The 23,639-nt window shown below is 36.2% G+C and overlaps 1 protein-coding gene across 6 annotated transcripts in view; it reads left to right on the plus strand.

Moving 5' to 3' along the window:
- EXOC3 (exocyst complex component 3) overlaps nt 1-16,135 on the plus strand; it is a 31,180-nt gene extending 15,045 nt beyond the window's left edge. For 5 of the 6 annotated variants that reach the window (XM_074207996.1, XM_074208000.1, XM_074207998.1 and 2 more), the window contains exons 5-13: nt 3,415-3,532; nt 4,799-4,924; nt 6,582-6,682; nt 9,069-9,179; nt 9,283-9,433; nt 10,803-10,925; nt 12,565-12,726; nt 13,810-13,937; nt 15,479-16,135. In XM_074207996.1, coding sequence (XP_074064097.1) covers nt 3,415-3,532; nt 4,799-4,924; nt 6,582-6,682; nt 9,069-9,179; nt 9,283-9,433; nt 10,803-10,925; nt 12,565-12,726; nt 13,810-13,937; nt 15,479-15,650 — 1,192 coding nt within the window. In that variant the 3' untranslated portion in view covers nt 15,651-16,135. Of the gene's footprint in view, nt 1-3,414; nt 3,533-4,798; nt 4,925-6,581; nt 6,683-9,068; nt 9,180-9,282; nt 9,434-10,802; nt 10,926-12,564; nt 12,727-13,547; nt 13,758-13,809; nt 13,938-15,478 lie in introns of those variants that run through there. The other variant, XM_074208001.1, reaches the window with a different exon arrangement.
- Nucleotides 16,136-23,639: the final 7,504 nt, after the last annotated feature.

A 23,639-nucleotide genomic window follows, 5' to 3' on the forward strand; every position in this document is an offset into this window, starting at 1 on the left:
GAATTAAACCCCTTCTTGTAATACAAAGAAAACCAGGCAAAATCAACCAACACAGTGACCGAGTCCAACATTGTATGTAACAACCTTCGTGTTTTTCCATTTTTTCTTTTAAAAGTTGGGAGATCTAGTTTGTATATTAAGGAAGAGTTGAGAACTAGTCCCTCTTTTTTTTAATTTACATTTTTATTTGTTTATACATTACTAAAATAGTCTTGTAAGAGTAAGCATGGGGTGGCTAGGTGTCTTAGCGGATAAAGCACCGGCCCTGGAGTCAGGAGTACCTGGGTTCAAATCGTCTCAGACACTTAATAATTACCTAGCTGTGTGGCCTTGGGCAAGCCACTTAATCCTGTTTGCCTTGCAAAAACCTTAAAAAAAAAAAGAGTAAACATAATCCCCCCTCCCCCTACAAGAATAAAACCCCTCACAAGAAATAAATTGAAAGAAAGAAAAAAAAACATGCTTCGGTCTGTGTTCTGATACCATCAGCTCTGTCTCAGGTGGATCATATTCTTTATCATAAGTCCTTCAGAGAAGTTACTTCCATATTTTTTTTCACAGTTGCTTTTGCTGATTGTAATTTCCTCTATCTTCCTCCCCATACCATTTATTATATTTTCTCTTTCCTTTCATTCTGTCCCTCTTCAAATGTGTGCTATAGGACAGCTGAGTGGTTCAGCAAACAGGTCACTGGCCCTGGGACCAGGAGGCCCCAAGTCCACATCCTACCCCAGAGACCCAGAAAATGTGTTATATCTGACTATCCTCTCCCATGATTCCCCCCCCCCCAATCCCCTTTCTCTCCTTTTTCTTCTATACCCTGTTAAGTATGCATGTTGTTTCCTCTCTGAGCCATTTCTGATGAGAATGAAGGTTCCCTCATTCCCCCTCACCTGCCCCCTTCCATACTATTGCAAAAGCTATTTCTTCTCTCTTTTATATGAAATATCTTAGTCTGTCCTACCTCTCCTTTCCCTTTCTCTCAGTACATTTCCTTTTCACCTGTTGATTCCATTTTTATAATACATCTTCAAATTCAGCTCCCTCCTGTGCATTGTCTATCTGTACTTCTAACTGCTCTAAAAAATGAGAAGGTTCATATGAGTATTATCAGTGTCATCTTCCCATGCAGGAATATACACAGTTCATCATCATTAAAGCCCTCCTAATTTACCCTTCTTGTCCACCCCCTCTCTATGCTTTAACTGAGTTCATACTTGAAGGTCAGACTTGCTGTTCAGCTCTGGTCGTTTCAACAGGAACTTTTGAAATTCTCCCTGTTTCATTTGAAAGTCCATCTTTTCCCCTGGAAGGGGATGTTCAGTTTTGCTGGGTAGTTGATTCTCGGTAGCATTCCCAGCTGTTTTGCCTTCTGGAATATTATATTCCAAGCCCTATGAGCCCTTAATGTGGATGCTGCTAAGTCCTGTATGATCCTGATTACAGTTCCACAGTATTTCAGTTGTTTTGTTCTGGTTGCTTGTAATATTTTCTCTTTGACTTGGGAGTTCTGGAACTTGGCTATAATATTCCTGGGGGTTGTTTTTTTGAATCTCTTTCAGGAGGAGATAGGTGAATTCTCTCAATTTCTATTTTGTCCTCAGCTTTTAGGATATATGTGCAATTTTCCTTTAGAAATTCTTTAAAAATGAAGTCAAGATTCTTTTTCTGATCATGACTTTCACATATCCCAATAATTTTTAAATTATCTCTCCTGCATTTGTTCTCCAGGTCAGTTTTTTTAATGAGATATTCCATATTTTTTCCTAGTTTTTCATTCTTTTGATATTGTTTTATTGTGTCTTGATTGCTAGCAAAGTCATCAGCTTCCTTTAGCTCCATTCTGCATTTGAAAGAGTTGTTTTCTTCAGAGAGCTTTCTTATCTCCTTCCATCTGGCCAATTCTGCTTTTTTTCTCCTCAATAACTTTTTGAGCTGTTTTATCCATTTGACCTAAGCTGGTTTTAAACATGTTGTTTTCATCAGCATTTTTTTGGATCTCCTTGAATAAACTGCTGACTTCATTTTAGTGTTTTTTCCTGCATTTCATTTCTCTTCCCAATTTTTCTTCTACTTCTCTTACTTAATTTTCAATATTTTTTTTTAAACTCTGCCATAGTTTGAGCCCAACTCCTATTTTTCTTGGATGTTTTGGATTGATCTTCCATGGGACCAAAGTAATTTATGATCAGGCTCCTTTTTTTCTGTTTACTCATTTCCCCAACCTGTACCCTGGTTTGGTGATGCTTCTCAAGCTTTTTAGTTTTATTGGGACACCTCCTGCAAGGACCTCAGTTCCTTCAAGGTCTTAAGAGAGGCTCTGACTACTCTCCTGGTCTGTGTTTTGGTCTGTGGGTGACCACAAGCCCTCCTCTCTGCCCTGGAGCTGTGAGGAGGGTCCCTACTCTATGGCAATGGGGGGGGGGGTCCACACTACAACCAGGGTTTGAATATGAACAAAGCACCAGAGTCCTGTCCCAGGGACAGAGGAGAGACCTCGGCAGTCTCCCTCCACCCCCTTACCTTCCTCGGGCCGAGCTCTCTGGAAGCAGCTGCCAGGCAGTTCCCTACTGGGCAGCTCTGTGGGCCTTCTTCCATTTCCTGGGATCTGAGTTGCACTGAGGGCTGCGGCTGCGCTGAGGAGGGCCACATTGGCCTAGACTTTGCACACTCTTCTGGCAGAGGTTTTTCTGCTTATCTTCCAAGTTGTACTTGAACTAGTCCCTCTTAAAGCTTATATTACATGTTATTTACATCTGTATCTATTCATAGCTAAACTTAAAGAATAGAATAGTTAGGGAGGTTCACTTTGACCTCTGGTCATCATAGTATTATTGTGTGTATTTCTTTTTTTAAATAATACCACTCTGCTTGTTACATTGAACTTCAGGTTCGCCCTGCAGGCTATTTAACTGACAAGGCAGAAAGAACAGATAGTTTAGCCAAATCTTTTGTTCTCATTCTTAGCTATATGATCGTGGAACAGTATTTTAACCTCACAGAGCCTCAATTTCCTCATCTGTTTAATAAATGCTTACCTCAATTGGCTTTTTTGAGATTCAGATGGGATAACGTATATGGACCATTTGACATTTAAAGTAGATGGTTTTAAAATGAAGTATTATAAAGCAAGGAAATATAATAAAGCATTAATTCATTTGGTACATTCTACATTTGAGATTTTTCTTTTTAAAATTTGGATAATATTTTAAAATTTTACTAACATACATCCAAAAGTCACTCACATTTCAAATTTCTTTTAGGACTGACTAAATTTCAGACCAAAATGAATGACAATATAGCATAGCATCATGGAGGAAAAAAAAGTCAACCACATTTCCAGTGATTTAAGAATGTTCTTTCTACTTGTCTTTCTTCTTTGTAATTGGTCAATCTTGTTTTGGTAAAATATAGTGCAGAGATGATGGGAAATTTGGAACTGGCCCCAGAAGTGGATATAAATACCCTGCAACCCTTAATTTCACAAAATGTGGTTTCTGACCTGCTCGACACATATATGTCAACGCTTACAGTGAGTAAAACTGGCATGTGCAGTTGCATAAAAATAAGAGCTGTTCTATAGTCCTATGGCTGTTCTACAGACTATGCTGCTAAATATATGTCTATCACTAGCTTTAATATAGACATAGTAAAGAGTTTTGACATAATAGGTGCCAAATGGGGAAAAGAGCCTCCATTAAAAATTATTTTAGAAGATTTTAAGGGTGTTTATAATAAAACAGTCCAATCTTTTCTTCTATTAGTATCTCTTTTTGACATCTGAAATAGGATGCTGAGCTTTAAGGAAGATACATTTTATAATGTCTTGTAATTTATGATTATCAGTAATCAGTAACATAGCCCCTTCACTGAACCTGAACCTAGAAAAGGGAACATGTCATGGGATAACAGAATTGGCTAAAAATTTTACGTCTTTGGGCTCCTGCTCTAGAGACTGTCCTAATTTAACTATTGACCTTAGCATATTGAGTGTGAGAGACAGGTAATCTAGAAGAAGGGGAACAGTACAGAAGCAGAAGTTGATTCCTTCTCTTAGTGTTAAGTGAATGGTTAGACAAAATTTTGAGGTAACATCTGTTGTAAGGCCCTTTGTTTAAGCAACAAAAATACTTCTAAATAACTTTTACACATACTCATGTGAAATTAGAAAAAGAGGAGGGACATCTTTAACTTGGTGCTGTTGAGGCAGTCAAGGTCAGTAAAGAAATAAGGGACTGCAGAAGACTAATACTTGTAAGGGAAAGAGAAAGGAACACACTGAGCAATTTCTTCTTAGTGAAGAAAATGAAGATCTACCCTAAGAAAAAGGGATAATTTTAAACTATTGACCTATATTGAAGTCACCAGTTATGATATTTCAAAGTATGCTTTGAGCTTCTATCTTCCAACATTGTTTAAACAAACTTTGTTAGGAAAACTTTCTTCTTGTTCTTTCTGTAAGTTATAATTATACATTCTTTCTTTTGATTTCTCTCCTCTAGGTCTCATCTTGATTCCAATATTATATTTGGCCTATAAATTATTTTTCCTATGCACCATTTAGGCTTTGTATTTTGATTGGTCTATTTTCCTTCGCTTCATATTTTGAAAAGTTAAAGAGAATGTTAGAAGAAGCTAACTATTGCCCAAACTTACAGAGAAAGTTCAAGATATTTCAGTTTTGAATTTCCTCTTTAGGCCAGGCTAATGAATTCTTAATTTCTCTTATATCCTAGAATGCAACTTTCCACAATTTTCTCTTTTCCCCATTGTTACATTAATGTTATCTTTCCTTCAGTCAAATATTATTGCCTGGCTACGAAAAGCATTAGAGACAGATAAGAAAGACTGGATTAAAGAAACTGAACCTGAAGCTGACCAAGACGGTTTCTATCAGACCACACTCCCTGCTATTGTTTTCCAGGTAGGATCAATTGCTGGCATTTTTTTATTTTAATTCCTGACTTATTAGTATGTTGAATCTGTATAAAAAAATCAAAACCTTTAAAAATCACTTTATTATTCAGGGAACAAAGAATGTTAGAACAGGAAGTTACCATCAGAGATCATTTTGTCTAATTTCTTCATTTTTATAGATGTGAAAAGAGATTATACCTTGCTTGGAACCATCTTATAGTAGTATTTCTAATGTAACAGTGCTTCATCCTTAGTTTCTCTCAATCTCACCCGCCTTCTACTTCCAGTTAGTTGTCCACAGCAACATCTTTTCTATACTTTGCTTTCTCTGCATTCACACGGTTCAGGCCCTTGTCATCTTTCATCTGGACTCATAGAAGACATTTGCTAAATGTTTATTGAACTGAATTGAAACAGTTAAACTTTTCTTTTGCATGAAGGACCTGTAATACAATTGATAATAAATAATTCAGACAAACATTATTTTGTCCCGAAGTTCTGGAGTTGCTGCAGAGCCTAGCTTTTCAAATAAGGACCTGGGGGATTGCTGTTATTACCATATAAGGAATGCAGTAACCTCCAGATATCCAGTGTCCTATCCAAATGAAGTATGATGAACTCTGAATTTGTGATTTCTAAAAAGATTAGATTTTTACCATTCATAAAAATGTCAAACTTTGTAAAGTCATTTAAATAATATCAATAAGGAGAAAATTAATCATTTGACATGAAAGTTTAATTTGGGAAGATTGATTATTATTGGACATTAACCATATTCTGTATTTGTTATCTCTAAATTATAGATTTAAAATTTTTTTAAAAGTTCAGGTTTTTTTAGCTTTAGTTGTTTGTCTCTCTTTATATTTACCATTTTGTTAATTCATCTTTTTGCCTGGGGACAAGAGGTTATCTTATTTACCTTGACCAAAACTTAGCTCTGATTATCTTTCTGTCATCACTTCTTATTCTAAGTAAGAATTCATCTATTTTTCTTTAATTTCCTCCCCTCTTCCCCTGCTCCCCTCCCTAGGACATTGTTTCCCAAAGCAAACTATGTTGTAAGTGACATCTGTAAATTCTTTGCTTTCTGTAACCTCACTGGTAGCCCAGAGTCCTGTGAATAGGAGCTACGAAGAAGATAGGACTCAGGAATGGGACCAGCAGGATGTAGGGAGGAAAAGTCAGTCTCTTAAGCTGTAAAGACTTTTACTAATTGAACTAATTTTGTGAACTAATAAAACTTTGCCACAGACTAGTGTTGGCTTTCTCTAGTGGTATAAAGAATAAGCATCCTGCTGCCTTAAAATAAGATCTTTTAAGAACAGACCCCAGTGTTCTTATTCAGTAGACCTTTGTAGGGCCTCCTGGCATAGACTGTCTTGTTGTCTCCAGTAAGGCTTTATATAATAATACTCTAGAAGTAAGTTAACAATTCACAAAATAACTGCTCTTAATTTCTGAGGAAAATGAATAATGTTATTAATGAGAAGATAGTATTAGAGGTCTTTATTTCTTCATCTCTAGCATACGTAAAGTCCTTTATAAGTTTTAGATCAGATTTCTAAAAAAAACAAACATTTCTATAATGTGAAAGAGTTTGAGCTTTAAACATTTTAGGGAATTGGTACATAAATGTCAAAATTCATCTTAAATTGTGATTTTAGATGTTTGAACAGAATCTTCAAGTTGCTGCACAGATAAGTGAAGATTTGAAAACCAAAGTTCTACTTTTATGTCTTCAGCAAATGAATTCTTTCTTGAGTAGGTAAGTATTTTTACTTAGTATGTATATTCAAAAAAAGCATGTTACTTTATTTTAATTGACATCTTACTCTAAAAAAGTCAGAGTTTTATTATTGTTTAGAAAATTTGAAGATCTAGATGAGATTGGGATTACAGCTTCCTTTTGAAGCTTAGTTGTAAGACTTTTCTGGATAGCAGATCCTACATTTTGGTATATTCTGCCTAGTTTAAGTTGTGATGCTAATGAACATGAATTATGCTTCTTATAACATGGACTGGTTGCCCTCTGTTATTTTTGCCCACCTTATTGGTATGCATTTTAAAAAGGAAGATTACTATTTTCTACTAGTGAGAGGAAGCTTGTAGTGTATAGAAAAGCACTGTTGAAGACAGGAAGATGTAGGTTCAAGGCTGGCCTATACAAACTGGTTGTATGACCTTGGGGACAAATCATTCATCATCTTAGAACAGCTCTAAGACTATAGTTTACAACATTATCAACCTGCTATTGGTAGAAGAAATTTACACCTGATTATTCACAACATCAGTGAAATTATAGATCTAATCTTATCTGTGGAAATATTAGGAATTTTAAAAAATATTTTAAATTTTTAAAAAATTCACAGTTTTTCCTAGGAAATCTGTTTAGAAGAAATCTATCCTAAAACTTCACTCTCACTGTATTGACAAAGTAATTATTTGTAATTGTTTAAATTGAAAAGTGTGGGATATTGATTTTATTGTACCTCATAATGGGCATTAACAATTGTCTAGACAAAATTTTACTTCCAACCAAGTACTTAAGGTGTTAGTTTACTTGATTGAAATCAGGAGAACAATTTGATTTATTGCCCTCTATGAGTATCTACTTTTGATAAGAAAACATAAATGGGGGCGGCTAGGTGGCGTAGTGGATAAAGCACCAGCCTTGGAGTCAGGAGTACCTGGGTTCAAATCCGGTCTCAGACACTTAATAATTACCTAGCTGTGTGGCCTTGAGCAAGCCACTTAACCCCATTTGCCTTGCAAAAACCTAAAAAAAAAAAAAAAAAGAAAAAGAAAACATAAATGTCAGGAACCTTATTTATTTTTGCAGAACTATCTGAATTGAATTGACATGATGGTATTTTTCATAGTCTTAGTGTATAATTTAACTTTAACATCTCTTAATTGCCTGCCACATTACAAGGCACTGGTTTAGGAGATAGAGATTACAAAAAAGTTTATATGCCAAAAGCAAATAGAGAGAGAGAGAGAGAGAGAGAGATACACAAATAATTATAGTGCAAGGGAAAATTAGAGATTGATGCAAGAAAGAAGTTCAGCTAGATAGCTTGGTCTTAGATAGTGCCAATAAAGAATCTAGTGAAGTGATTGCATGTATTCAAATTTTGCCTCATCAGTTATGATTATGTAAAATGTGGCCATTAGCTCCACCCCAAGGGAAATATATGATGTGAATTCAAATTCTATGACCACCTTAAGAGACTTATTATTTGCACTAATAGGGATCTCACAATAAACTGCTATGGAAAAGAGGAAAGAGGGATGATTATTTTGACCAAAGATAAAAAGGAGAGTCAGGAAAAACTTTATAGAATAGGTGTCTCATCAGTTAGGCTTTAAAGGAAGAGACTTCAGTGAACAAGAGGAGAACAAAAGGCATTCAGACTCTTTAAGCTGTTCCAATGTCTTAAATGTCACATATTTGAAGGGGTATTATGTGATAGAAAGCTGGAAGGTCATTTGGAACAATACTGTGGAGAGACTTAAAAGAAAGGATCAAGAGTTTTTACTCAACAGTCAGTGATAAAAGTTTGGTTAGCAGGCTAAAATGGATAAAGCAGTTAATGTAGACTTTTATCCTGTGAAATCCATGGATGAAACAAATCATTGGTGTTTTCAAAAAGGGCAGTGTTTGTAAAAGACCTTGGTGTTCTCAGGTGCTAAGCCTATGTAAAGATAAATTTGTAATGAGCAGAATTTTTATATCATGCCTCAGGAAGCAGTTAGTTCTTCAACACTAAAAGTAATTGTGCAGAATTTAGATGGAATATTTTAGAAGGGATTTTTGCAACAGTGGGAAATTTAACTAGGTAACTTTCATGGTCCCTATTTTTAAATTCTGATCTTAGTCATGTACTAAAATTAGTAGAAGCTCTGGAAATAAACAACTACACCATGGTAATCTTTCCATTGTTTAATCTTTACAAAGCTTAGCATATTGTAGGCACCTAAGAATTGGATTAATATGTATAGTCAAGAATTTATTTACTTGGAAAGAATCAACATCTGACTAAAGGTGACTAAAAAATCATTTTGTAAGGTACAAAATGATTATAACTTTAAAAATGTCTTTTATGCTAAACTTTAAATGTTTTATTTGGGGTGGGGTTTTATTTCCTCAGATATAAAGATGAGGCACAGTTATATAAAGAAGAGCACCTAAGAAATCGGCAACATCCACACTGCTATGTTCAGTATATGATAGCAGTCATCAACAATTGCCAGACCTTTAAGTAAGTTCTACTTTACAACTTGTGAAAATCAACTGGTTAATTAATAAGGAAAGAGTATAAAAATAGATATCTGTTTAATTGACTGACAATCTTTTTGTTCCAGAGAGTCAATAGTGAGCTTAAAAAGGAAGTATTTGAAAAATGAAACAGATGAGGGAGTTTCAATGTGCCAGCCTAGCATGGATGTGATTTTAGATACCATTGCAAAGGATGGCTGTAGTAGCCTGCTTGATGAAGTCTTTCTGGATCTAGAGGTTAGTTTTCTAATAATTCTTTACTTTAATATGTACAAAAAAAATTGACAATATGTTTCTAGGCTGTACATTATGCTAAACACTATTACAGTTACATCCATAGGCAACTTTAGTGTATCTTGAGGTTTGGGGGGGATGGTTCCTAAATCTTCTGTGTTTATATTCTGTTATATAAAGATATAAATGGGGCAGCTAGGTGGTGCAGTGGATAGAGCACCGACCCTGGAGTCAGGAGTACTTGATTTCAAATCTGGCCTCAGACACTTAATAATTACCTAGTTGTATGGTCTTAGGCAAGCCACTTAACCCCATTGCCTTGCAAAAAAACCTAAAAAAAAAAGATATAAGTAATATTAAAATAATCACAAGAAAAATAAGGGAGAAAAGAGAAAGATTGTATTCTTGAACATAGGATGTGCACTCCTGGGAATGGAATGTCTTCTCTTTTCACCTCTGCTGCCCTGCTACCCCTTGCTTTCTTCACGTGGAGAGTCACATGAATGAGTGGAAAAAAAGATTTATTGTCTGGGGATTATTGGTGCTTATTGTTGGGGATAAAATTATAAAAGAAGATCCCTGCCTTCAGAGAGCTAACATTTTAATAGGGAAGATGACACATGGGGGAGTGGTAGTTGGGAGGATATTTTGATTTGTAAAGTCATAGTGATAGTGAAACCACAGGGTAGTAAAATAATATACTTTTTTCATTAATAATGGCATTATTGATAGGATTTTGCTTCTAAAATTGGAAGGGGCAGGAAAGGATATGCTTGTGGCAGAGGCAATAGGATGGGAAGATGACAATCTGGGTGTATAAGTGAAACCCAGCTAAGCCTTATACTAAGTTTAGTGATTTTGTTAGGCCTCTACAGTCAGGCTAGCTGACAGGGCCAATTGTTCAGAGCTACTCTCTAAGACTTTTAAATTATCACTATATTACCAGTCTGGATCAATTATTTCAATCATTGTCCACACCCAAAAAGTCCCAACAAAACAAAACCCAGACAATATAAACTTGTAATACTATCTCACAAAATTTATAGCATTTTCTGTAAATAACTGTGTTAACATTATAAAAAGTCAGATGCTGCTTAATAGTTGTTTTTGTTTCTTTCCTATTTAAAAATAGCAATTGATTGAGGCACATAAATTATACCATTAAATATTTTTTACTTTGGAAATTTTGATTGTGTAAAAAAAGCTCTTATTATAAATTCTTCTGTTGATTTAAAGATACATAATTTTCATTTCTGGAACTAAGAAGAAAAGTTTAATTTACTTATATGTTACATGGTTGAAAGCTGAATTAATATAATAGAAAAAAATGTAAAATTTTCTGTAGATTAGTGTTTCTTTGTTGTTTTTTCAGCCACATCTCTGTGAGTTAATGACAAAGAAATGGTTAATGGGATCAAATGCTGTGGATACAATTTGTGTCACTGTGGAAGATTATTTCAATGACTTTGCTAAAATTAAAAAACCTTATAAGAAGGTAAGGATAAAATGTGGTCACATACAAAAAAGTTTTATCCTTTGGGTTGAACCTTACCTTTTCATACTTTGATTAAAACACAGGATAAATAGTTTTCATAAATATTTTATCAATTACTTTCATTGCCATTGAGAGGTGGAAGAAACACTTCAGAAAAGTGAATTATATAGAACAAAGTCTCCACTTGATCCTACACACTGTTACCAAAATACTTTTCCTTAAGTAATTATTCCCTTACTCAACCAATTCCTATGGCTTTCTATTGTCTTTGGGATAAAATAGAAACTCCTCTGTCTAGTTTTTAAAACTCTGAACTTATCTTTCTAAACCCCACCCCCCCAGTCCCCCTGCAACCACGCTTGCTCTGGTCCTCAGATGGGACCCTCTGTCTCCTCCCTCCTTCAGTGTCTGGGCACTCACTGCATCTTGCCTGAAAGGCCCTGCCTCCTCATCCTGGGAGTCCCTCTTTTCCCTTAAGATGCGGTTCAATCACCTTCATCTGCTGCATGAATTCTTATCTCCCACTCCAGCACTTAGTGCTCTCCCTCCTTCTATCTTGTATTATATGCATATTCTATATAGATTTTTAGATGTCCATATTGTCCCCACCCCAAGAATGTAAGACAGCTCCTTGAGAGGAGCAATTATTGTATTATTTGTACTTTTATCCCAGTGCTTAGTGTGGAATCTGGCACATAGAAGGCATTTAATAAAGGTTTGTTGGTTGATAGATTGAATATTATGATCAGCTTAGAATTAGATAAGTTTGAGGACATCCAGCCAAATCCTGAAGTCTTTGAGCCCTCACAGATCTTCACTAAGAGAGAAAGAATGTGGCTTCATGGACTGTTCCCCTGGGATCCTGTTGCCATGAAATTTCTCTCCCAGGTCTTGCCTTTTCCCATTGTCTTCCACCAGATTTTCCAGACCATTACACATCATGGTCAGAGTGTACTCTGTGTACTATATCATGTTTCTCTGCCCCTTCTTCTCTCAGTTTATGGCCTGCCATCGCCTCACAGTTTTGAGACCCTGACTTTTATAGAGGAGTTGTCACATATGAAAATGAAAATGTTTAGCCAGGAAAAGATTTTTAGAGAGAGGAGGGGGGAATGTTAGCTTTGGGGGATAGGAAAGAAGTAGTCCTCTCGTTCTGACCTCAAAGGATAGAACTCTAGGAGGAATGGTTGAAGTTTGCAAGAGGCTAGATATTAACCTGATGTAAAGAAACACTAACGGATCAAAAATGAAATGAGCTGCCTCAGGATTGGATTCTTCCTCTTGGGAAGTCCCCCAGTGATGTTTGGATGACTACTTGTTGAAGGAATAATTGAAAGTATTCCTGCTGTTTTGGGCATCTGGGGTTCCTTCCAGCTTTGAGATTTTGAAGGCAAAGTTACCTGAGATTCAGAAATAATTCAAGAACTAACTTTGTTTATCAGTAATTAGGACTTTTATTTAACCAGTGTGCTAGCGTGGAGTAAAATTAATTGATGTTTCATCCCTTTTCATTTCCTTTAATCAGTTACAGTAGACATGATTAAAAAAAACCTTGAAAGTATGTCCAATCCTTATCAAAGTAGGAAGAAAATAATAGTGTACTGCAATTGTGGAACTCTCATTTGTTTGGCCCCTGCAGAAAATGACAATTGAAGCTCACCGAAGGGTGGTGGTAGAATACATTAAAGCTATCATGCAAAAGCGGATCTCTTTCAAGAATGCTGAGGAACGCAAAGAAGGTGCAGAAAGGATGATCAAAGAAGCAGAACAATTCAGGTTCTTGTTTAGAAAACTCGCTTCTGTAAGTGTCTTAGGTCTGTAGCTTTGTCAATTCATTTTCAGTTTAGTATCTGATTCAGATGTCTTCTAGATGTGTGTTTGTTTGTGTGTGTGCTTGTGCTTGAGAGGAGGAGAGAGAGAGACAGAGACAAAGACAAGAGAGCCTTACACCCTGGGGGATGGAGAAACTAGAAACCAGATAATTAAACTTTATTCATTTGTGATCAAAATATTATTCTGGATTTTGATTGTCAAAAAAGTTGGAGGAAAAAGTGACATAAAAAGAAATAAGTACAATTAAGAGTATGCAACTATTAAAAAGAAAGCCTTTCTCTAGATTCAGTTTGCTGAAGCATATTTGGACAAATGGAAGAGTTCATTTTTAACCAAAATCTGAGAAGACCCACAGTAAATGCAAAAGAGCCCCCCCCCCCCATTGGCCAGATAAGGCTTCTACTAGCTAAGAGGCACTTTATCAAATTTTATATGGTTTCATATCAGGTTTTACATACATATATGTGTGTGTGTGTGTGTGTGTGTGTGTGTGTGTGTGTGTGTATATGTCACTTCATGACCAACCATAATATATTATAGAAATGTGATTTTAAAATTATTATTATTATTATTATTATTATTACTAATTGTTATTGATCAAGTGATAATAGATTGCTTTGTGATCCTGGCCAGTTCATTTCACCCCTGTCACTCAATTTCCTCCTTTGCAAAATTAGGTTGATACTTCATACACTATCTGATGGCATTTTTGTCTCATTTTAATATTTATAAAACACTTATCTCAGGATAATCCTGTAAAGTGGCTAATGTATCATTCCCATTTTGTAGCTGAGGAAGCTTAAGTTTCAGAGAGGCAAATGCTTTGCCCAAGCAGCCCAGCTAGCAATCTGAAGTCAGGACTCCAGGCCAGCGCTCCTTCCACACAATGTTCCCAGGTGCTTGTGAGAAAAGCTCTTTGTGAATATAAGAGCATTACAGAATGTAAGAAGCTGCTTGCTACTAGCCATCTAAGAATTTTCTTATTTGTAATAAATGTAATAATGTATTCTTGGATGTAGTCATTACATGCTTTTCACATGACATTTTATAGGGATTTGGAGAGGATACAGATGGACACTGTGATACTATAGTAGCCATTGCAGAAGTAATTAAGCTGACTGATCCTTCACTACTTTATCTTGAAGTTTCCACTCTAGTCAGCAAATATCCAGATATCAGGTAATGACATTCCTGTTTTCAAGTTTCAACTAATGTTTGTGGAGCCTTGATTTGAGTATTTTTTCCCCCAAAATTTGTTTGTCCTATGAGCAATATCTTATTTTTGTGATGGGGGAGAAAAGAATGAGTTCTATACCCAAGGCAAATAGTCACTGAATATTTTATGTTGTCATAATATAAGTTGTCAGTATAGAATTTATTGAACACTGCACTATACTAGAGATTCTTAACCTGGGATCCATGAAGTTTAGATATCCATGAGTCCCATCTATCCATAATTCATTCACACACATACACATACACACACACACTGTACCATGTCATTTTCTTTTCTATAAATATATTTCAACATAATTGGTTTCCTTTGTCATCCTATTGTATTTTATACATTTAAAAATATTACTCTGAGAAGAGGTCCATTGTACTACTGAAGTGGTCTATAAAACAAAAAAGGTTTAAGAATTCCTACAATATGGAGACTGAAAAATATAGGATATGGTACCTGCCAGCAAGGAGTTTATACTCTATATAGGGAAATAGGAGCTATATGAGGGATACAAGCAATTCAAAATTCACAAATATAACAAGAAACTGTTTTTTCATCAATGTGGAAAACTTTAGGTATGGGAATTCTCTTTTACTGGTGCAGATCTCAATTATTCAAAATTTGGTAGAGTGTTAACAGTTAAAACATATAGGTTAAGTGATTTATCTGCTCATAGAGTTATTAGGATTCCATCTGTCATGATATACTATCTCAATAAGTAATATTAGACAGTAAATAGAGCAGATTTGATATAGTTAAATGTCATAGGAATGGAGAAGTAGGAGAAATTACATGAGGCTAGAATGATCAGAGAAGGCCTCCCTGAGAAAATGGGATTTGACTTTATTGTAGAAGAATGAGGATGGTTTCATTAATCTGAGAGGAGGGGGGATACAGTTAAGGCAAGGGGTACGGTATGAATAAAGGGCCTGATGCTGAAGATAGCATGATAGAACTAGAATAATAAGGATACCAGTTTGTTTATAGTGAACATGCTGTTGAAGGTCTTGAGTACTATCAGTTCTGTGAATCTCAGAGAGAAGAGGCTGTACAGATTGCTCTCATTCTATCTCTGTAATTGTGATCCTATTTACTTAGCACCCACAGCAAAAAGAAGCTAAACTATCCTGTCCACTATTTTACTCATTTTTCATTTTCATTTCACAAAGATAAAACCAAAATCTCTTCCAAATCTGATGAGGTGGAGAAAAAAATTCACTCATATGGAAAATCCATTTTCTCTTTTCTTTGAAGTCAAAGAAAAATTCCTCCCTTATTCAGAAGTTGGTCATTTATAGCTTGATTTCCAATAAAAAAATATATTAATTATTGTCAAGAGAAGTTAGGCATTTAGATCTCTGAGCAAATGGAACAAGCCAGCAGCACAAGTTCAGATACCACATGTGTGAAGAAATAGGATTGGTCTTTTGTCTGTGGTGTGTTCAGACTTAGTTTAATGCTTTTTACTGTTACCCTTCCCTGTTCTCATTCACAGAGATGATCACATCGCAGCTTTGCTGACAGTGAGAGGAGATGCTAGTAGAGATATGAAGCAAACTATTATTGAAACTCTGGAACAAGGTCCAACTCAAATAAATCCAAATTATGTGCCAATTTTTAAAGACATTACAGTTCCTTCACTGACGGTGACTAAACTTCTTAAGTAACTAAACAGACATCCTCTAGTTTCTGTATAATTATTTTTGTGGTTCACTGTATCTTTAGAAATGATTAAGGCAAGTGTGACTCATAACAATTTAGACATAGTTCTTTGAACTTCGGTACCTGCTTGCTCTGGGGCTGACAAGAATTGTTTTAGGCTTTTCAGATCCCAAAGATAGTGTGGCCATTTGAAGAATGAAGCATTCTGATGACCAGTATGCATTGTATCCAACTAGCAACAGTTGTATTTGCTCATACCCACTTCTGTGATGAATATACTTTGTAAAGTTGTTTAGGGTTAGAAATGTTAATCATGTGGTTTCTTTACTGTCTAATAAAATGATTTAAAAAGGTTCTCTGAAGTAATGAAATGTATAGTCAGATTCTTTATTCATTTCATTTTCACTGCTCATAAAGCACTTCTGCTTAATTAAAAACTTGATGCATACCCTGTTTTATACATGTGATACTTGATTAAACATTTTAAAATACTTGCTGTGACCTTTTTTTAAAAAAACAAATTAAAACCCCCAAAACTTTCCCAGTTGAAAAATGAGAGTAATGATACTTTATTGTGATGTTGTCACAATAATCTTAGGTATTTATTGACTTAAAGAAATGTTCCCTTCTCCAATTTCTCACTGTATTAAATACAGTCAGTTTCTTTTTGTTTTGTTTGTTTTTGAAAGGCAATGGGGCTAAGAGATTTGCCCAAGGTCCCATAGCTAGGTTATTAAGTGTCTTGAGGTCACATTTGAACTCAGGTCCTCTTGACCCCAGAGCCAGTGGGTCCACTGTGCCATCTACCCCCTCCAGTCAGTTTCAATTCATGTTTATCCATCTTATTTCTGTGTCAACCATTCACATTATGATATATCAGTGGAGACACCAGGAGTAAAATATTTCAAGCCAGAGTAAGTCAAGTTATGATGATTATTCACTATTGACTTACTTTCCTTCCTGGCTTTATTTTGGTTGATGGTATTTCTACAAAGGATTGTGTTGGGGGAGATCAATCAAGATGCAAAGTAGGAGGAATTAATACAATCCATTTCCCCTACAACTATTGCAACAATGATCCAAGAAGGTTACTGAACTAAGTTGTGTTTGGAAAAATAAAGAAGAAACTACAGTGAATTATCTTTTCTAACCTAATATCACAAATTTGTGACAGGACAAAAACTGGAATGAATGTGGGCTGAACTCAGCCTCAGCCCAAGCCAATAATTCCTGGCATCTCTCAGAAGGGCTGAGTACTTGGGTTCAGCACCCAGAACCTCAAGTATGCGTTAACCAAGAAGACCGAAGATCTCATTCTTTGACTCTGGAACTCTTAGACCAACAACAACAGGTTGTGCAGAGAATACTTCTTGGAAAATGACTAAACAATAACAAAAATAAAAAGTTATTATTGGTCCAATTTGACCAAGAAACAAACCTAGTAGAGATCAACTCCAAAAATCCAAACAAAGCCTCAAAAACAGCTTGCCCTTAAGATCAATTAGAATTTCTAAAAGTTGAGCAAGAGTTTAAATAAAATAGTATTATAAGTGAAATGAGAATGCTAGAGGAAAGAATTGAAAAAAGATAGATATGATGTGCCAAAAAATTAATGACTATGAGAGAGAAATATTGAAATAGTGAAAGACTAAATAATAAATGAAAATACAAGATGTAAAAAAAAATCAACAAACTGGGAAAGCATATCAAGAAGATATTTGAAAATTACTGCACTATCTGTGAGCTGTTACCAAAAAAAAAACTTATACATCATATTTTAAGAAATTATAAAAATGTCCAGATTTCTTAGTACCAGCAGGCAAAGAGAAAATAAGAGTCTGCCAATTTTGCCTCCTGAAATGGTAACAGGAAAAAAAAATAATAGCTCAAATCTAGAACTTATAGGTCAAAGAAGAAAAATATTGCATTTGTTTGAAAGATTTTCTACTTGCTATAAACTATAACCAGGATCACCCAAAATTTAGCAAGTACCACTTGATAATAGAGAGTATGGAATGTAATCCAAAAGACCAAAAATACATAGGCTTCAATAATTTACCCAACAAAACAGTAACATTCTACAGTGGCAATGTCTTTAATGAAGTAAAGGACTTCCAAGTATTCCTAAGGAATAGATGAGATGAATAAAAACTTTGAAATACATCAGAGTAAAGAGAAAGATTGCAACCTAAAGGAAAATGGGAATGAAGCAATCATCCCCTAAGAATTACAGTAATAGCAGGAGTCATAGAATCAAATAACATGATGTGATTTTTTTTTTGACAAGCAGTCTTTTTTTTATTCTAAGATTTTTTTTTAAATCTTAGGAGGAAGAAAAAGGAGAAGGAAAAGATATACCCCATAAGAAATGGGTGGGGCATATCAGAATTAGGGGATGCAAATAGTCTATATGAAGGAGGAATGGGGTGGGGGAAGCAGGTATCACTTGGACTTCACTTTCACTGATACAGAATAAAGGGAACAGAACCAGGAAACCTATCTAGCCTGTAAAATAAAAATGAACAATTTTGAAAGACTGAAGTGATCAATATATGGTGATATACAATATAAAGTATCAACCATAACTTCAGAAAACCAATGATTTGAAGACAGCTCGCATACAGACAATGAAGTGTGAGGGACTAAGACATGCCTTTTCAGACATGGCCGGTATGGAATTTATTTATTTTGCTTGACTATGCATATTTGTTGTAGGGTTGGTTGACTTTATTTTTTCAAGTAGGGAAGGTATCAGGGAGAGAGGGTAGATGAGATGGCTTGTTAATTGGAAAGAAAAATTTTATCTTAAAAAAATAGAGATAGTATCTCTCCCAGTCTGGTACTAATGTTTAACTTGTTTCTTCATATTCCTAAACCTCCTTATTACCATAAATAATGCCTCAGCATTTCTTAATTATCCCACTTCCACTGAAGAAAATTATTACCTAATACAATTATTCATATAAATAGAATGTAATTTTTCTTTTGTCTCTACTCCTCACAGACCTCTTTGGCAACAGCAATTTTTTGAACACCCATTTTAAATTCAAAAGCTATGATTTATTGACTTTTGGAATAGGAAGTACCATTCTACTCTTGCACAAAAGTATAGTGATACCTCTCTGGTAAATGAAATTTATGGCTTGCAATATAAAAATGTTTTAGTTGTCCTTTTACCCCATTTAAAAAAAGATGATTCAAGGGGCGGTTAGGTGGCATAGTGGATAAAGCACTGGCCTTGGAGTCAGGAGTACCTGGGTTCAAATCCAGTCTCAGACACTTAATTACCTAGCTGTGTGGCCTTGGGCAAGCCACTTAACCCCGTTTGCCTTGCAAAAATCTAAAAATAAATAAGTAAAAATAAAAAAGATGATTCATTATAATTGAAGAAAAACAATTTTTTTTCCAATGAAAGATTTCATTTATTTTGAGTTTTACAAATTTATCCCCATTCTTGCTTCCCTTCCCCCACACCCCACAGAAGGTAGTCTGTTAGTCTTTACATTGTTTCCTTGGTGTACATAGATCTAAGTTGAATGTGATGAGAGAAAAATCATATCCTTAACGGAAGAAAAATAAAGTATAGGAGATAGCAAAATTGCATAATAAGATAGATTTTTCCCTAAATTGAAGGTAATAGTCTGGTTTTTGTTCAAACTCCACAATTTTTTTTTTTTTTAGTTTTTAGTTTTTTGCAAGGCAAATGGGGTTAAATGGCTTGCCCAAGGCCACACAGCTAGGTAATTAATAAGTGTCTGAGGCCAGATTTGAGCTTGGGTACTCCTGACTCCAGGGCTGGTGCTCTATCCATTGCTCCACCTAGCTGCCCCCAAACTCCACAATTCTTTCTCTGGATACAGATGGTATTTCTCCATCACAGACAGCCCTGATTGTTGCACTGATGGAATGAGCAAGTTCATCAAGGAGGATGATCACCCCCCCACCCTGTTGCTGTTATAATGTACAATGTTATCTGGTTCTGCTCATCTGCTCAGCATCAGTTAATGCAAATTCTTTCATGCTTCCCTGAATTCACATCCCTCGTGGTTTTTTTTTAGTTAATATGACCATTTATACATTACTAAAATATTCTTGTTTAAGAGTAAACAATACCCCCCTCCCCTACAAAAATATAGAACCTCATGAGAAAGTAAAAGAAAAGTGTTTCAGTCTGTTTTGATGCCATCAGCTCTGTCTTGGGTGGATCACATTCTTTATCATAAGTCCATCACAAAAGTTACTTCCATATTTTTCCACAGTTGCTGTTGCTGATTGTAATTTCCTCCATCCATTCCACCCCACTTACCATATGTTATATTTTCTCTCTCCTTTCATTTTGGCCCTCTTCTAAAATGTGCTGTAGGGTGGCTGAGCGGCACAGCAGACAGAGCACTGGCCCTGGGGCCAGGAGGCCCCAAGCACACATAACCACCCCAGAGATCCAGCAACCACCTGGCCCTGTGGACAGGCCACCCAATCCCAGCACCTTGCAAAAAATAAAAAAGAAAATGTTATATCTGATTATCCTTTCCTATGATCTATCCTCGCCTCTATCGCCTACATCTCCCCCCTTCCCCCTGTCTCCTTTCTCTCCTTTTTGCTCTAGATGTCTACAGCCTATTGACTGTGTATGTTGTTTCCTCTCTGAGCCATTTCTGACGAGAGTGAAGGTTCCCCCTCGCCTTCCCTCCTTCCAAATATTTGCAAAAGCTCATTGCAAAAACTTTTATATGAAATACCTTAGCCTATTCCACCTCTTCTTTCTCTTATTCCCAATACATTTCCCTTTTAGCCATTGACTCAATTTTTACAATATATATCTTAAAATTCAGCTCTCTCCTATGCTTCCTCTATAAAAGCTCCTACCTGTGCTGTTAAATGAGAAGTTTCATATGAGTATTATCAGTATCATTTTTCTATGCAGGAATACATGTAGTTCATCATCATTAAGTTAAGTCCCTCATAATTTACCTCTACCCTCCACTCCATGCTTCACCTGAGTCCTGTACTTAAAGATCAAACTTTCTGTTCAGCTCTAGTCATTTCAACAGGAACATTTGAAATTCCCCTTTCATTGAAAATCTATCTTTTCTCCTGGAAGAGGATGTTCAGTTTTACTGGGTAGTTGATTCTTGGTTGCATTACAAGCTCTTTTTGCCTTCCCTAATATTATATTCCAAGCCCTACCAGCCCTTAATGTGGTTGCTGCTAAGTCCTGTGTGATCCTGACTGCAGCTCCACGATATTTGAATTGTGTCCTGGCTGCTTGTAATATTTTCTCTTTGACTTGGGAGTTCTGGAACCTGCCTATAATATTCCTGGGGTTTTTTTTTTTTTTTGGATCTCTTTCCAGGGGAGATCGGTGGATTTTCTCAATTTCTTTTTTGCCCTTTGCTTCTAGGATAGGGCTCTTTTCCTGATCATGACATTCAGGTATCTCAATAATTTCTAAATTATCTTTCCTGAATCTGTTTTCCAGATCAGTTGTTTATTCAACTGTTTTTTCACATTTTCTTCTAATTTTTCATTCTTTTGGTGTTGAAGTATTGTGTCTTGATTTCTCATAAAGTCTTCAGCTTCCTTTAGCACCATTCTACATCTGGAGGATTTGTTTTCCTTAGAGAGCTTTCTCATCTCCTTTTTCATCTGGTCACTTCTGCTTTTCAAAGCATTCTTCTCCTCAATAACTTTTTGAACTGTTTTATCCATTTGACCTATGCTGGTTTTTAACATGTTATTTTCTTCAACATTTTTTTGGATCTCCTTGACTAAGCTGCTGACTTTGTTTTTGTGTTTTTCCTGCATCTCATTTCTTTTCCCAGTTTTTCTTCTATCTCCCTTACTTGATTTTCAAAATCTTTTTTGAGCTCTGTCATAGCCTGAGCCCAACTTCCATTTTTCTTGGAGTCTTTAGATGCAGAAACTTGTACTTCTTCATCTTCAGATTGAGTATTTTGATCCTCCTTGGGATCATAGACAAAGTATTTCTCAATGGTCAGGTTCCTCCCCCCCGTCCCCGCTTACTCATTTCCCCAGCCTGTACCTTGTTTTGGGGTGCTTCCTGAGCTTTTCAGTTTTATTGAGACACCCCCCACAAGGACCTCAGTATGTGGGGCTCTGACCTGTTCTGTGAATGACCACAAGCACACCCCTTGTCACGGGACTGAGAGGAGGTCCCTGTTTTATGGAGGGCCTAGACTGAGATCAGGATTTGAATGTGGTCAGAGCCCCAGAGTCCTGTTCCAGGGACAGAGGACAGACCTCATAAGTCTCCTTCTACTCCCTTGCCTTCAGTGGGCTGAGCACTCAGGACGTAGCTGCCTAGAGTCTCCTGCTCGCCTACTTCCATTTCCTGCCACAACGGACAGCGCTTAGGACCTGGCCTTTTCGCTCATTCTGACAGATGCCTCCCTGTTGATCTTCCAAGTTGTGCTTGGTTCTCCCTGGGATGCAGGTTAGGAAACTGCTTCTGCTGCCGGGACGACCCCCAGGCATCCTGGGGCTGTTCCCAGGAGACTGAAGTTTCTTCATTCTGGCAGGGTGCTCCTCTAACCCTGTGGAACAGAGTTGTTCCACTATTTCTATGTTACCTTGGGCTAGAGAATTGCTTCATTGGATCTTTCTGTGGGTTCTGTCTCTCAAAAATTTAGTTAGAGTCATAATTTTAAGACTTTAAAAATATTTTGGAGAGAACACCTAGGAGAGGCTCTTTTGCCACCATCTTGGCTCTGCCCCCAGGAAAAACAATTTAAAAAAAATAACTGATGATTGCCCAGAGGGCAACAAAATGTGCATACCCTTTAATCCAGCAATACCACTACTGGATCTATACCCTGAATAGATTATGAAAAAGGGTAAAAACATCACTTGTACAAAAATATTCATAGCAGCCTTGTTTGTGGTGGCAAAGAATTGGAAATTGAGTGAATGTCCATCAATTGGGGAATGGCTTAGCAAACTGTGGTATAGGTATGTCATGGAACACTACTGTTCTATTAGAAACCAGAAGGGACAGGAATTCAGGGAAGCCTAGAATTTGCATGAACTGATGCTGAGTGAGATAAGCAGAACCAGAACACTGTACACCCTAACAGCAACATGGGAGTGATGATCAACTTTGATGGACTTGCTCATTCCATCAGTGCAACAATCAGGCAAAATTTTGGTGTATCTGCAATGGAGAATATCATCTGTATCCAGAGAAAGAACTATGGAGTTTGAACAAGGACCAAAAACTATTACCTTCAATTTTTTTAAAAAACTGTTATCTTACTATGTAATTTTACAATCTCTTATACTTTATTTTTCTTCCTTAAGGATATGATTTTTCTCTCATCACATTCCACTGAGATCAATGTATACCATGGAAACAATGTAAAGACTAACAGACTGCCTTCTGTGGGGGTGGGGGGAGGGAAGTAAGAATGGAGGAAAATTGTAAAATTCAAAATAAATAAAATTTTTAAATAACTGATGATGCTACAATATATTTAATCAGTGCAATATGTGTGTGTGTGTGTGTGTCTGTGTGTGTGTACAATGGATTTGTCCTATGCCCCCAATCACACCACCAGGTTGTTTTGATTTTTAACCCATCCCTGATGACATGCAATTGGAACTGAGAAAAGAATCAATAACTGATGATTCTATAATATTTAATAAGTGTACTGGGGCAACTAGGTGGCCCAGTGTAGGGGTGGCTAGGTGGCGCAGTGGACAGAGCACCAGCCCTGGAGTCAGGAGTACCTGGGTTCAAATCCGGCCTCAGAAACTTAATAATTACCTAGCTGTGTGGCCTTGGGCAAGCCACTTAACCCCATTACCTTGCAAAAACCTTAAAGTGTATCTATATAGGGTTTTCAGGCTTACATTCACACACACAAAAACACACAGCAATCCTGTGAGTTCAGTGCTGCAGGTCATCCCCATTTTACAAAGAAAACTGAATTTAAGAGGTTATAGAGTTATGTTAATGTTATGATATAAAATTATGT

The sequence above is a fragment of the Macrotis lagotis genome, chromosome X, assembly GCF_037893015.1.
Source record: "Macrotis lagotis isolate mMagLag1 chromosome X, bilby.v1.9.chrom.fasta, whole genome shotgun sequence".
Taxonomy (NCBI): domain Eukaryota; kingdom Metazoa; phylum Chordata; class Mammalia; order Peramelemorphia; family Peramelidae; genus Macrotis; species Macrotis lagotis.